The 15,428-nt window shown below is 43.3% G+C and overlaps 1 protein-coding gene across 1 annotated transcript in view; it reads left to right on the forward strand.

Moving 5' to 3' along the window:
• ntrk3b (neurotrophic tyrosine kinase, receptor, type 3b) overlaps positions 1–15,428 on the forward strand; it is a 201,539-nt gene that overhangs the window by 90,698 nt on the left and 95,413 nt on the right. The window contains exons 5-7 of the mRNA XM_076030768.1: positions 7,663–7,817; positions 8,530–8,672; positions 10,546–10,687. Of these exons, the coding sequence (XP_075886883.1) occupies positions 7,663–7,817; positions 8,530–8,672; positions 10,546–10,687 (440 nt within the window). The remainder of the gene's footprint in view (positions 1–7,662; positions 7,818–8,529; positions 8,673–10,545; positions 10,688–15,428) is intronic.

Consider the following 15,428-nt stretch of genomic DNA (forward strand, 5'->3'; position numbering starts at 1 on the left):
GCGAGGAAGCGCCGAGCTTTCAAGCGTGGATTCACGCAGAGCTGCAGAGAGAGGAAAAAAAAGACAAAAAAACTCACGTCTGTATAGTTTTATAAGGCAGTTTGGTATAGAAATGAACCTGGCTGAGACTTTTACTTTGGCTGGACGCTAAGGTGAGCGAGGAGAAGATGGCGGTGGCCCCATGGATACTGCAGTGGAAGCTTTTTATTTATTCATACATTTTATTTTTAATTCAGAATTGAACAGCATTCGTCCATCACAAGAAAAGTGAAGCACAGCTTTTTTTTTCTCGACTCCTTGACTGGCTCCTCTGGGAGTCCAAGCCAAAGCTCCACTGTCAGCTGTCAGGTCAGTGAATCTGCTGTCACAAAATAACATTGAAGTCACTGAGTTTTATCCGTATTATGGTAAAGATCTGGTGGTTTCTGAGTCAATTACTTAGGTTTAAATCATTATCACGTAAATACATGTGGTGTTTTATTAAGGTTAATGGACAAGAAGTAAAGTATTAACTTTTCAGGATTTCAGGGGCTCCCCAGTGAGTGAAAAATGTCTTTATATCTACATTTGCTGCTTTAAAAAAAAAAAAGAGAGAAAAGAAACTCTGCAATCAGGCAACAATTTGTCATTTTTTTGCACAATGTGGTTCAGCAATGTTTTATCCAACTAAGATGTTTAAAACCCAATTTGCACCAAAAGTCATACAAGTCATGGTCCAGTGAAAAAAAAAAAAAGATTACTATTATTATTATTGTCGTCCCTCCCTCTTTGCTATGCAAAATCAGCGGCTTGTCAAGGTAATGGCGTGAATGCAATTAGCAGCAGAAGCTGCGTAATAATTCAGTTCCCCTCTGACTTTCGTTGACTGGAATAATTAGTGCGAATTGAGCGTTTTTTACGTGTATCCTCATCGGCATCTTGGAAGCAACACGTTCGTGGTTGCTTTAAGTTCAAGCTCTGGCGGACGTTCGCTCGTCTCTTTCATAGCTCATTCAGGAATGATTTTTGCGTGGGGTTTTCAACATGTGCGGCACGTGGAAGGTTCATTTCGCTCACAATGCAACAGCAGCGGAGATTCAATCAAATGGAAAACGTGGCAGGCGGAGGGGGGGGGGCTTCAATCAGCCAGCGTGTGGGGCGTTCTGCTCCAGACTCAGCCAATGTTCTACCCTCGCTGTGACGCCACCCTAATTGCTTTGGCAATCGCGTATTTAATCCATAGTTTGCATGTACCTGAGTCGGGAATGGATTTAGTCCACTGTGATGTACTTGCACCAGTCGGCTCAGGATGGAGCGCAACATGTAAATACAGCTAACCTATTGAAAAGGGGCTTCTCTTATGTCCAGCGTGTCGCTTTGCACTTGATCAAAGGTGCAAAATTCCACAAACGGGAACCAGCGAAAAGCGAAGAAGCAACAAGAGACGAGCCCGACTTGCGTTGCCATGGCAGTGGGCTGTGCGGAGTCCAGCAAACGCCGGCGTCGTCACTGTGCTGAGCGCGCAACCAGCGCGGCAGTTTGCACACACGGTGAAACCGCACGAGCCTCCCCCGCTGCCAATCTTTTCAGCGCTTGCTTCCCGCACGGGGTCGTCGTTGCACGTTCGCGCAGGCGCAGAGACGTCTCAAGTCCTCGACTTCAGGCTGACAAAACCTGTGCTGCACTTCCGTGTATCGAGCGAGGAGGGAAGGTCGGACTTCATAAAGGTCCAGTACTTATCCCCAGTTTTTAGGTGTTAGTTTGGCATGGCAGACTCCAGTGGGACAGCCTCGCATGATTCATTTTTTCGGTTATTTTTTTTTTTTCTTTAAATTTTTGTAACCGACTTTTCTCTGCCAACTGGCCAGAATGATTCATTTCGGTGTCGTGGGATTTGCTGTGTGCTTTAATTTCACATAATGCGGTACACCCCCAACCACACACAGACACCCCGAGCCTGAGCTCAACTTGTATTTCCATTGTGTTCCAAACATTCTTGTGGACAGAATTTTACCAAAGTGTTTTTATCAAAGCTGTCTTCTTCTGGAAAGTCTTTTAGAGCAATGCTGAAGTTAAAAATCATACGAACGGCCAGAATATCCAGCAGAATATCCAGCACGGTGGAAATATTAGGGCTAATGATGTGGTTCCATTGGTCATGCTCACGCCAATGACAAGTCAGAGGAAACAGGAAGAGGAGAGATTTCAAAAAATTGCACGCACACAAATAGGCCAAACCTTCGCCCGTGCGAAGTTCAGAAAGTAAACAATCTTTTCAGACAAATGCAGACAAAGAACACGCAGGAGGCAAGACAATTATTACTGTAATGAATTTTTTTTTTATTGATTAGAGTTGTGAATTTCTGAATAAATAAAGAATTTTTAAAAATCACGATAGCTTTCTTCGAGTCCATAATTTCACAATTATTTCAAATGTTCACAAATTGCTACTAAAGACCATGAATAGCAAATAAAGTCATGCACTCTGAGTATGAAATATACAGAGAGAGAGAGAGAGAGAGCGAGAGAGAGAGAGCGAGAGAGAAAGAGAGACTCTTCTTATACATGCCTCAAGAGTTGCTTCTTCTCCAGGGTCTCTGTTTAAATTTCCTCTCCCTGCTGCTCACTTTGTTCATTCTCCACACCCCGAGCCTTTCCCTGGCCAGGTGGTGCAGTTGATAAGCCTGGGCAAGGTGGGGCTCCTCAGACAAACCCTAAAATAAAAATGAAAAAATACAGGGAGCGATAAAGCCCGGAGGGAAGACATTTGGCCGAGTAGCTGCAAAATTACAACAAAAGCAAAAGGACGAAGACAAAAAAAGAAAAAGAAAAACACAGTGATTTGTTATTATCTGCTGCTTTACACAGACCTTATCCACGAAATGAAGTGATGATACAGTTTGTGTGTGTGGGTAAAAGGGGACTTTAGCGGGATCAGGATAAAATGCTTATGTTGAAAAAGCTCCGCCTGACAGGAGGATTATTAAATTGAACCTCGGTAGAGTTGATTCTCTCTTCTCTTGCTGTTTGTGCTTGTCCCCAAGTGATTGCCGTTGGCCTTCGTCAAAGCTCTGATTTCTCCACCTCCTGCTCATTATTGAACGGTGAGCATAAATTGGTGTTGGTTGGTAGAAAAAAGAAAAAGCTTTAGCACAGCATGGTGGAGCAAACACAAGGCTCTAATACATGGTTTGGACTTTTTTTTTTTCCTGGCTTGCTTCCTATGAATAGGCTTTCCAACTGTCAATCAGCCTCTTCAAGACCAACAATTTGATGCCTTGACAGCGAGGTTATCTCCTCTACACATTACCACGATAATGACAGAACTGGCCACAGCGCTTGATTGACAAGTGGTCTATGGGACAGGCGTGAACAAAACGTAACAGTAGGAAGTGCTACGCATCAAGAAAGGCAACAGGAGAAAAAAAGGGTTAGAAAAGAGGCAAAAATGATGACATCAGACAGGAAGAACTAATTCTATTTTTTTTTTTTTTTACATGAAGCAGATTATAAAGATCACATTCGTGTCAAAGAACCGACGTCACAAAAAAAAAAAATTAACATTTGCATTTTCCAATGTATGATTGTCATTGCAGTTGACACATCCCCCTTTGTTTGAATCACCATCGACTGATTTCTAGGCTGCTGCCCCCTGGCACATTTAAAGTGGAGCAAGTAAAAGAACGTTGGACTCATTTCTAGAGAAGAAACTGAAGGTAGAGATATGTATCATTCTTAGAAAAGAATGCTTCACAAACTGAACGATTGGCAAACATTTCTTCCATTAAAACAGAAAGATTGCAGATGGAGCCATGCGTTACATTTGTTCGCAAAACACATTTGCAAGATATGTTGTTTCGCTTCTGGTTGAATGATATTGCCTGCTAATCGCCCTTGAAAATGTTAGCTAGCTTAGGACTGTCATGAAAGGAGTCACATGTATCTCGGTTTAATTAATATGCATCGACATCTGGTTATGCCGTTCCGCAAAAGCAAAGCAACAAACAGTAAGGAAAGGATCTTTACTGCTATCATGCCACAGACCCCTCAGAATGCACAGAGAATCAGCAGTGATTGGCATTCCCCGCAGTCCGGATGGATACACACACAAGCGCGCGCACACCCACACGTTAAATACACATGGTTTAGAAGAAACCATAAAATAACTGCTGGCAACGCCGAGCAGAGCTGGCGGAGCACTCAAGCTGGTATCAAAGCAGTGGCGCACAATGCTGCATATATGTAGCTCATTGCTGCCTGTGATCCACGTCTCCTCATCCGGAACACCTGTGTGTACATTTCCCAGAAAAAACAGCCCGCGGCGGTGATCATTAGCTCTCCTCTGGAGTAGCGGGCTGGATCGTTAGCCAGCTTCAAGGAACCGGTGTGTTGTTAGCGCTCTATATCTGGGGTCACACTTGTTTGCCTTTGGTATTTTTTGAAGTGCATCCAGCTCTCTTCCTGACATTTATCAACTTCCAACTGTTTTCTTCTCCCCGTCTGTCTGTTATTGTCTCAAAACTGGTTAGGGTGGCGGAGCTATAAAATCACAACCTTGTTTGCGCGAGGTCTGGGTGTGTGTTTCAGTCGTTGGTGGGTTGGAAGGGTTGCTGCTCCCGTGTCTGCTTTTTTTAAAAAAAAAAAAAAATTATTCCCGTCTGCACAGCCGTTTGTTGTCCTGGAATGGCACAGCCCACAGGAGCCGAGGGTAATGTATGGGAGTCGGCCCTGCTTATTAATAATTAGCATAATTACATTATAAAAGGGGGAGAAGGCCGGTGAGCTTTGATCCCTCATGGGTCGACTCGCTGCGCAGCAAATTAAAACATTAAATGGAGTTGCAGGAGTTTATTTACTTTATAACTGGAAAACACATTTCTGTGAACATTCTTCAAAAAAATGCTCATCAGTTTGCCACTGAAAGTTTGTTTATGTTCCGATCAACAAAATGAGCAGAAGAAGGCCACGCTGTTTCAGTCCACACATTAGCATTATCCTTAGCAACATTAGCTATTGTACGTTCCCTGTATTGTAGAATTAATTATTGCCGTGATGGCTGTACAAAGGTGGAGGTGCAACATAGACAAACAACCATCCACCCCCATGTTTACACTGCGTTCACATGGAGTCTAGCAGACAACAGAGAGCAAATGGCAGATGGAACAAGAAAATAGAAAAATGGAAAAACAAAAACAGAAAAGCGCTCTGACGGAAAGGCATGGCGGCAAAACTGTACGCGAGATGTTAAGCTTCTTTGGTGATGTGTATTGTTTACAGCAAATTAGATGAAGTATATGAAATGTATTATTTTGTATCATTGATTGTTATTAACAGAGTAAAATATTTAGGCTATGGCCATAAAACAAAAGAACCCAAGGGGTCCAGTGCTTTGTGGATTGGGCAGTGGACCACAATGTGGGGGTCATGGTGGTCCCTGGTCATGGAAACTGGATTTTGGGATATGGAACCTCTCCGTTGGGGAACTAGCCAGAGCAAATTCTTTCTTAAGATATTGTATTGTAAACTGGGCCTCATGTTGAATTCCCTCAACACATAATCTTCCTCCACAATATAAAGGTTCTTCAAAGGGTCTTTATGTGCTTTCAAGGTCTGGTCATAATTGGGTGGTGTTGTGAACATGGCGTTTAAACGGCTGAATCTTTTGGCTGAGCGTATTGTACTGAATCACTTCCTGAAATGATTTGTTCATTTCTTAACTCAGATAACTCACTTCAATTTTGTAACTTTGTTTTGAATTTCTCCACCTTTCATTATTCCCAGAGAGTGTTGGTGAAAGCTGAAGAATTGGCCAGTGTGATGAACTGCATGTTAACCGACTTGTTCATTCGAATGCACTGCATTCGAGGCATGAGTTTAGCAAGATTTATAAACTGACTTCTGCATGTTTGTTAAAGCCAACACATTTGCGTGTGAAGTGCAGTAGAACTGAATGAGTCAGGGAATGGATGTTTTGAATAGAGCCTTTTGTTGAACCAATATGAGCATTTTATTTTTGATTTTGACCAAAAATAACTGCCGACCCCATGACTAATTCTGGGTGCACCAGCCTTTCATTGTAGATGTCAACGGTGTTTTATTTTTTTCTGGCACCGCATTACAATCCGGAATTCCATGGCTGGTAAACAGCAAACGTTCGTCTCTGGGGTGTTGATCTCTTTGAAAAAAAATTTTTAAAAAATCAATGCAATCAACAATCATTGTAAAGCTGCAACTTAAGCAAAATCTCTCTTGATCTGAGTGGTGTATATATACTGTATGTAATGGAATTCTTATTTCTTTCTCGTCGGCATCGTACAGCACAAAAGGTCCTGTGTCATACACAGCCTGCGTGTTCAGGCTCTGCTCCGACTACCACATCCAGTGAGCACCTGATAATAAGCGAGATCCACCTGAGGAAATCTATTCTCATTACTTGATATGGCACGGTAGACGCAGCGCATGCATTATTCATGCACTCAGCAATATCTGTATTGACCCCTGTCAAGGACGTTTGGACAGGCATTCATCCTGACAAAATTGACCAATCACAGCCACCAAATTGGACATATGCAAAATGCACGGACCTGGAATAATGCATGCTGCAGCCGCAGTGGGGATGCATGAATGCAGGGAGCCTAATGATACCCACCTGTCTGCAGAGGGGCCCTCTGCAGCCTGAGACGGAGAGCCCAACACTGGATCGGTGACCTACGACCCTCTGACATTTGAATGTCACCGTGCCCGTCTCCATTGTTCCCCCTCTCATCTGGTCATTTGAATTTCAATCCAGCGTTAATGAAACCCACTTGTCATAAACATGTCAGGAGTACGCGTGTTTTTTTATGTGTGCCAGCGGATGATTTTATTGCAAATGTCTATTTTTGCGCTTTCTTCATTGAAGTCCTGAAAAATGTTGCTAATAAGGGGACAGTGTTGTCACTGTGCTTTTGATCCTACTGAAGCCTGTTGTGTGTTGCTTACTGTCACTCTGCCGCTAACTAGTTTATAGTTTTAACTCTTCATTAATGTCTTACGAACTCTCCAGTTTTAAGACATTCGGCACCAGACTGAAAATGTTTTGCTGTTGTTAGTGGGCTCTGAACATTTTTTTTGCTTTGAATAAATGTGAGAGCTTGAAGGGAGGGACGGAGGTTTCACAGACTCGAACCAGAGCTGGATCACTCACATTTCATCTTGGCAAACAGACCGATCAATGTTGTGACGTCATGTCGTACGTGTGCCACAAATACCAACATAGATTTCTGGAATATTACCTCAAATCTCAAAAGAATTCTGTCACTAGTGAATAAAAAAGACCAGTGAGCATTTAAAAGGCATAGTTGAATTATTTACCATATGATTTCCCATAACTTACCATAATTTATTTAACATCCATGAGCTGTTCCTCTGTGGTGATTCCTAATCTGCTCAGATCAAATCTCCAACATGTTTTCATTCCTTATCTTGACAAATGCCTCTGTATTTGGATTTTTGAGCTTTCTGAGCTGCAAGTGGTTGTTTTAATCAAGGCGTGCCAACTTCACGGCTGAGCCCTTGCTGTACATCTACTACTGCTACAACCTACGTTAAAAATGAATGTTTCGCCCTACTTGTCATTGTGGCAGTATCACTCCTGCCAGTTGGAAACAGTGTCATCACCGATTGTTTTCTGGTGCATCGCAGGCGCCTGGACGGCGTGGTGTTCAAGTGCAGCTGCGAGATCCGCTGGATCCAACTGTGGCTGCAGAGAGGCGAGGCCAGCCTCCACACGCAGGAGCTCTACTGCAACAACGGAGTCTCCAAGATACGGCTTCGGAACATGCACCTCAACAACTGTGGTGAGGAGGAGTGGGTGGAGTGGAGGGAGGCAGGATGACGGAGGGTGTGTGTGTGTGTGTGTGTGTGTGTGTGTGTGTGTGTGTGCGTGCGTGTGCGTGAACCGCATTTAAAAGAGGAGGGCTGCCAAAACCAAAGGAATCAGCCGAGGGAAGAAAGCAGGTGAGCAGAGCGGAGGGATGCGGCAGTGGGGGGTAAATAAGGAGGACGACTGATGGCAGGAGACGGGAGAAGGGAGGAAAGGGTTAAGGGTGGAACGGAGGAGCGACGGAGAGGAGCTGGCAGCCGTGTGGGGGCGGGCGGCAGAGGAGGTGTGACAGAGTTCAGAGGGTGAATCTGATGTGAGAGGCCGTGTGTTGATTCTGACAGATGCTGTAGACTCTGCAGTATTATCTCGTGGTGGTGACTCATCCCTGTGTGACATTAGTTTGTGTATGTGTGTGTGTGTGTGTGTGTGTGTATATTTGCATGCCTGGAAGGTAAATGTGTCTTTAGATGCGTGTGTACATGTGTGTGTGTGTGTGTGTGTGTGTGTGTGTGTGTGTGTGTGTGTGTGTGTGTGTGGGCGAGCATAATAAAATCTTTGTTTTTTTCCTCCACTGGCATAAAAATATGTTGACGAATGCCGACAACAGGGTTAGCATTAATGCACATCTCTCTCTGTGTGTGTGCGTTTTCTCTGTGTGTGTGCGTGTGTTCGTTTGTGTGCACCAGATTTACCTGAGATCAACGTAAGCCATAGCAGCGTGTTGGTGACCGAAGGCGACAACGTAACCGTGAGCTGCAATGGATCCGGTGCGCCGCTGCCGGAGGTGGACTGGACAGTCGGTGACCTGCACTCCATCAACACACACCTGGTCAGACGCTTGCACGCACACGCACACGCACAGGCGCTGTGAATGAGCACCTGAGAATCCACTGTTATCATTTGGCTTTATTAGCAGGACAGCTTTCCTGACACTGAAGAAGTGGCACCATCGGCGCTAATGAAAGAATTGCAGAAGTGCCATTTGTATCAATTTTCACTCATACGACCATCATTGGTCACCATTAGGTCTCCTCCAGCCAGCTGATATCACTGCTCTTTGACTTGCTTTAAGTTTTTTTTTTTTTTTTTTTGCAGAGATATAGTTACTACTGTGTCTGCACATAATTTCCCACTTCAGTCAAGGCCATTAACCTTCCATGGAAACTGGAAAGGAGCACCAGGCAACGAGGCATTTCTACAAAATAGAATTTGATTCAACTGTCTCAGAAGCTGTAAACGTTGGAGGAGCATTTGGAGGAATTGTTTTCACACCAGGGCACCACATTGAAATCAGTCTGTTAGATGATGAGCTGATGGGAGTTCGTGAAAGATATTGAGTTTGATTTTGTGGGCTGGGTTGCAGAGGTGCAGAGGTGGCAGAAATATTCACATTCTGTACTTACGTGAATGTATGGATAATTGTGTAAAAAAAATACTCCAAGTACAGTAAGTACTGATTCAAACCTTTACTCAAGGAAAAGTGAGAAAGTACAGGTTCTGAAATGTTTGTCAGTAAAAAGATAGGTTTGTCTCTTCCTTTCCCATTAATGAAACAATATATTCACTGATCATTTTGAAAAAATAAAAAAGTTGTGATGGAATGATCTGGACTGATTGACCCCAAAGCTGAGCTATCTCCCTCTAAAATATGATCCACTTTTACATTAAACTACATAGCAGCATGGTTCAAATAGCTCCATTTCATGCAGCAACGACAAATTGCTTGCAACAGAAATTATACATTAACACACTTTTAAACCCCAAAGTGACCAGCATGTTTTTCCAATGTAAAGAGTAGAAAGTACAGATATTTGTGTACAAATGTTGGTCATCGTAACAAGTTGCTAGTAAGAGTAACAAGTCAGAGAGCGAAATGCTCAAGTAAAGCACAGACTGCCACTGAGCTCTGCTCTTGTCTTCCAAATCTCACACTTCGGTACTAAGACACCTTTTGACTGCAGAGGTTCGCAAAGCCCTTTCACACTTCCACCCTCAATGTACACAATATTTAGGCACAAATTCTGCCGCGCAATTTCCAAAGCCTGCGAGAACCTGAAAAACCCGGACACAAAATTCTCACCTAACTCACTGGTTCTCACACGAAGAACAGCGGCTTAATCTGCTTTGCAGCTCCCGGATTAACGGCGCGCCATAGGTTACCGCGATGATCTAGCCTGTTCAAAATAAGCTACTTTTGTGCGACTGAGAGGCCCGGGTTGAACCCACAATGAGCCAGCTAAAAAGCTAATCTGGCTCCCCGAGACGGGCCCGGGGGATGGCACAGCAATAACAACAGCAGAGATAAACAGCGGGAGGAAGCGAGCGGCAGTTCCTGAAATTGCTATGTGGCTCTGTTTGTCAGCTATGCCTTTAATGCTCGCCGTGACCTCACAAATGGTAGGCAGCGCAGCCTCGGGCTGGAGGTTTTTTTTTTTTTTTGGACAGGCGCGTGTGCTGCAGCTCATCAGGGGGAGCCAAGCGCAAGGGAACCTGGCCAACCCGAAGGCCGCAGGGGGGGTGGGGGGGTGGGGTGCATTGTACTCGGCTAGCTGGAGGTGAAAGCTTTCAATCAGTCAGTGTGACGAGCGGCCGAGTCTCCAGCACGTCCAATAACCGGGGCATAAAACCGGGGCAATGTGACGTGGTGGATTTTATTTATTCATCTGTTTTCTTATTTATTTTGGTCCTCTGTGTCTTCGCAGTCCAATTTATACTGGCCCAACATCCACTCCATCAACCTGACCCTGGTCAACATCAGTCGAGACGACAACAACTTTCAGCTGACCTGCATCGCAGAGAACATTGTGGGGATGACCAACTCGTCCATACAGCTCAACGTCCAGTGTAAGTGGCAAAATTCTGCCCGCGTGAATTCTGTCTGTGCGCTGCGGGCCGGAGGAGGGCGAGTGGGAAGCATCTGCTGGCGCTGCAGGTCGCAGATTCTCCCACTTCATTAAAATATTATCACGGCTACGCCTTAAAAATTCTGACTTAACTTTAATTACCCCCATATGCAATGCAAGATTCTGCAACAGTTCCAGCCGTTAGTCTTTAAATGTGCGCAGATTGTTATGTTTAGATATCATTAAAATTAATAGCGCGACACTGGAAGTCTTTTAATGCTTAATGTTCAATGTTTTACCAGCACAATAGTTTGTAAACACCCACGCGTGCCCTACCCTGAACTTCAGCCAGCAGTCGCTCAGAAATGAAGCTGGTGCGCACGTTCAGATGATTGTCAGTGCTTTGGCTGATTGGATGGACTGGTTGCAGTTGAGGCAACACAAAACTGTTCTTTGCACGGTTAACTAAACCTTATTTTAATCTGTTTCCTGTCTTTTTTTTTTTTATTTAAAGTAACTATATTGATCGGAGAAATTGGTTCTCTGTACTTGACCCAAACACATACGGAGCTGTTGGCTGCCGCATACCTGGTGTTGGTCCAGGGATTTGAACCGACAACCTTCTGGCCACGAGCTCAGTTCTCTGACCGCCAGGTCAACGCAGCCCCCATCATTTCATCCATGCATGGGCCAGTGTCTAAGATCGAGCTGGACCGAATGGTCAGAAAACATATTACAAATGACAGGAAAGTTAATCCACTTGATTTTTGCATGTTGTATAGCATCCCTAGCATCTCTAACCGCCTCCTTCCAACTGCACCTGCTCTTCATCCATTTTCTATCGCAGCGTCCCATGCACCCTGGAGCCTACCCCAGCAATCCGTGGGTGAAGGCCCGGGTGGCGCTCTGGACAAGTCGGCAGCTTATCGCAGCGCCACATAGAAAGACAAATCACCGTTCACACTCACTCACACCTACGGGCAATTCAAAGTTGGCTCATGCCAGTAGATCCCTTTAAACGTTACCTTTAAAGTGAACATAACCTGCTGGAGACTTTCTCTTAGTTTTTAAGACATGGGGAATCACTGAATGTGATTCCAGTTCATCTAAAAAAAAAAAAAATGCATTAATGTCATGGATTTCAAAATGAAGAATGCATTTTCAAGTGCAGGAAATTAATAAAATAGGTGCTTATTTCTTATTCGTCTGGGCAAATACGCCCGTGTTAGGGAGAGGACTGCCTGCAGATGTCTTTTCTGGCAGCTGTGAAGGACATATGTTGTGATGGACTGGAATAATGTCTTGTGTTACTGACAGTGATAGTCTGAGAGAATAATTTAGGGAAAAAAAAAGAAATCACAAAATGAAAAAAAAGAAAAAAAAACAGTCTCGATCAGGCAGAACGTCCAAATTATGCAGGTACATTTTGGATGCAGTGAAATGTTGCTCGGCTTAAAGCCGAGTGAAAGTGACGTATCCTACTAAATTAGTGAGACTTTTAACCTCCAGCCCAGATCCAGACACACGCAGCCTTGATCTGGCCAGGACCAGGGAGGTGTAACCCTGAGCAATGATACAACAATGATTTGGTGAACATCGCAGTGTTCCTGCAACATCCACTCTGTGATTTACAGCTCGGTGTACACCTCAGCTCTTACATAAGTTCACCCTCTGGATTGGCCGTGGGCAGATTTTTTATTTTTATTTATTTATTTATTCATTGGGGGACACAGCCAGTTTTTATCGTGGCTGCTCGACATTTTTCCTCTTCATTGCAAGCTCGCTGTCTTGCTGCGCAATCAGTTGTAGCCTCTTGCAATGTGTCACACTGTCGGGCGGCGGTGGGGGAGTTGTCATGATTCAGACACATTGGTACTGCAGTTGCCCTCAAAGGACGACTGCGTAAATGTAACCACTCCCTGACACGGTGTAAACTGTCTGTGCATGAAATATTACTTAGTCAGGTTACCAATAAATCATTGGTAGTGGTATATCATTACATATACACTATAGCCAATAATGTATATGCATTTGGATAGATTTAAAGAAAAAATCTATTTCTCTCTCTCTCTCTCTCCCTCTCTCTGCATATATATATATATACATATATATATATATATATATATATACATATATATATATATATATATATATATATGTGTATATGTGTATATATTTATATATATATATATATATACATATATATATATATACATATATATATATATATATATGTGTATATGTGTATATATTTATATATATATATATATATGTGTATATATTTATATATATATATATATATACATATATACATATATATATATATATACATATATATATATATATATATATATATATACATATATATATATATACATATATATATATATATATATATATATATATATATATATATATATATATATATATATATATATATATATATGTATACATATATATATACATATATACACATGTATATATATATATATATATATAATTTTTTCTCGCCCTGTTTTTCTTGCTAATTTTTTTCTGCGCTGTTTCTAATGCAATTTTTTTCCGCCCCCCCATTAGAGAGCATCGGAAACAATCGCATCCATTCTTTCATTGAGAGCTAGATATAATGGAAGCAAACATGGCCAGCTTGTTCACTTCAATCAAATTCTATTTTGACATGGGTTTAAGACACTGGGAAATAGTCCTGTCTTTAAGTGATGGCATTACAATCAGTTTATCAACTTTACACAGGCATCTGAGGACTTTGCGATTGTTTCGAAGGAAAGCCCATTCAGACATTCTCGACATCGCAATGTTTCTCCGGGATCAATTGGATAGATTGATTGATCATGGCATGCTCCATGGATACAAAATGATGCATTTGAAGTGCATTCAGACTGGCTACGCGGTGACATGTGTCACCACCCGTAGAGCAAATCCATGCCGTAGAGTCACCGGTCTACTGTTTTCTTGCGGGATTTCAAAATAAAAAAAAAAACAGGGTGGAAAAAGATGTGCACGAAAAACAGGGCAAAAAAAAAAAAAAATTGCACGGAAAACAGAAATAATTACACTGAAAAACATATATATTTTTTTATTGGAGCCGTTTTTATTTCTCTATGTAACTTAACAAGATATTTATTTCATATATTTATTTTGCACTGAGTCAGTTGCACACCACCATGTCCAGACAGTGAGAATAACCTCTCACACAGGACAAATGTGGCAACCTCAAATCTCCACATTAACACCGTTGAGAACTTTTCATTTCATGACCACTTCACCATTTGACCATTTGTGGGGCCTCTGCCGATGTGACAACTTTTGTGACAGGCGGCCGTCGCCTGTCAAGACCGACATGCTTTGACAGGCTGTAGCGTAGCTCGGACTTCTGTTCGCACACCTTTCAAGCACTGGTGGACCGCATGACACAAGGCGGCGGGCCAGATTTGACCCGCGGGCCTTGACTTTGACACGCGCTCTCCACGGGATGTACATTTTCCTGACATCTTTGTTTGTATTGTCGACACTCTCTGCTGGTGCTGCAAATTAACTTATTAATTTCTCACCGTATGCTCTGATGGTAATTGCATTCCGTTCCCCGTGCAGCTATTGTCTCTGAAAATGTCATAAAAAAGTCCAAACCGCCTCTCTGATTAGGGGAGTACTCTGAGTGACAGTGAAATTACCATCCGTCAAGCGACATTCTCCGCATTCAGAGATGACTTCCCTATTTTGGTGAAACTGTAATTAACGACAATGCAAATTCCACAGTCTCCTTGTCTTTTCCCCCGCTGCCTGAACAATAGCGACTCTGCAACACTGGGGACTCACATCACTCACGGCCATTTTTTTTTTCTTTTCTCTTCTTCTTTTTGGTCCTATAGGTATGATGTAGCCCTTTATCCGGAACAAAGTGCTGCACTTGCTAATGCCTGGCCTGGTAATTTCTGCTCCCCGAGCACAATGGCTCTCATTATGACTAATTAATGTGGAAATTAGGTGATTGTAACCCTCTAGACACTCTACCTAATATTACAGTGCAGCTAGTTACAGGTTGAAATCTTAATCACAATGCGGTTCCAACCCGGAGGGAGGGAGAGTGCGGGGATATGGGTCCCCCGTCAGAGCCAGCCAATGACAGGCCCGGCTGTAGTCTGGCTGGAACATGGCATTTGAAATATGCCACGAGTGTCGCTACAGGGTAACGTGGCGCTGCTGGCCTGGTGTTCGGTGTTCTCCCTGATCAAAGGCATGTATTTATCAAAGCCTGTCATCTGTAGGAGCGCCACGAGGACGCCGTGTTGTTACATAGTGCCGCGCTGATTTGTATTGTATTGACTGAGGCTCCGCTGACAGCCGCACTGTGGGGAAAATGGATCTGTCCCCAACTGTCCATCAACAACAAAACTTCTTTTTTTCCCCCCTCCCTCTCTCAGGGCTGCACAGCTACGCACCCTCCCTCCACCTCCTCCTTCTGGTTTTTCTCACTTTGCTATCTTTTCTCTTTTTCCTTGCGCTCAAACTAGCAGCTCTGCACACTCGCCCACACCACCACACGCACACGCACACACACGCACGCACACACACACACACACACACACACACACACACACACACACACACACACACACACACACACACACACAGCCTTTAGTTCAAATTGAATGACTTTATTGTCGCCATTGTCTAGCAGGAACAATATCACCAAAGCAATTTCTGAAATGACAGCTTTCCAACGC

The sequence above is a fragment of the Nelusetta ayraudi genome, unplaced genomic scaffold, assembly GCF_046127955.1.
Source record: "Nelusetta ayraudi isolate G7.1 ecotype Tasmania unplaced genomic scaffold, CSIRO-AGI_Nayr_v1 ptg000002l, whole genome shotgun sequence".
NCBI classification, from domain to species: Eukaryota; Metazoa; Chordata; class Actinopteri; order Tetraodontiformes; family Monacanthidae; genus Nelusetta; species Nelusetta ayraudi.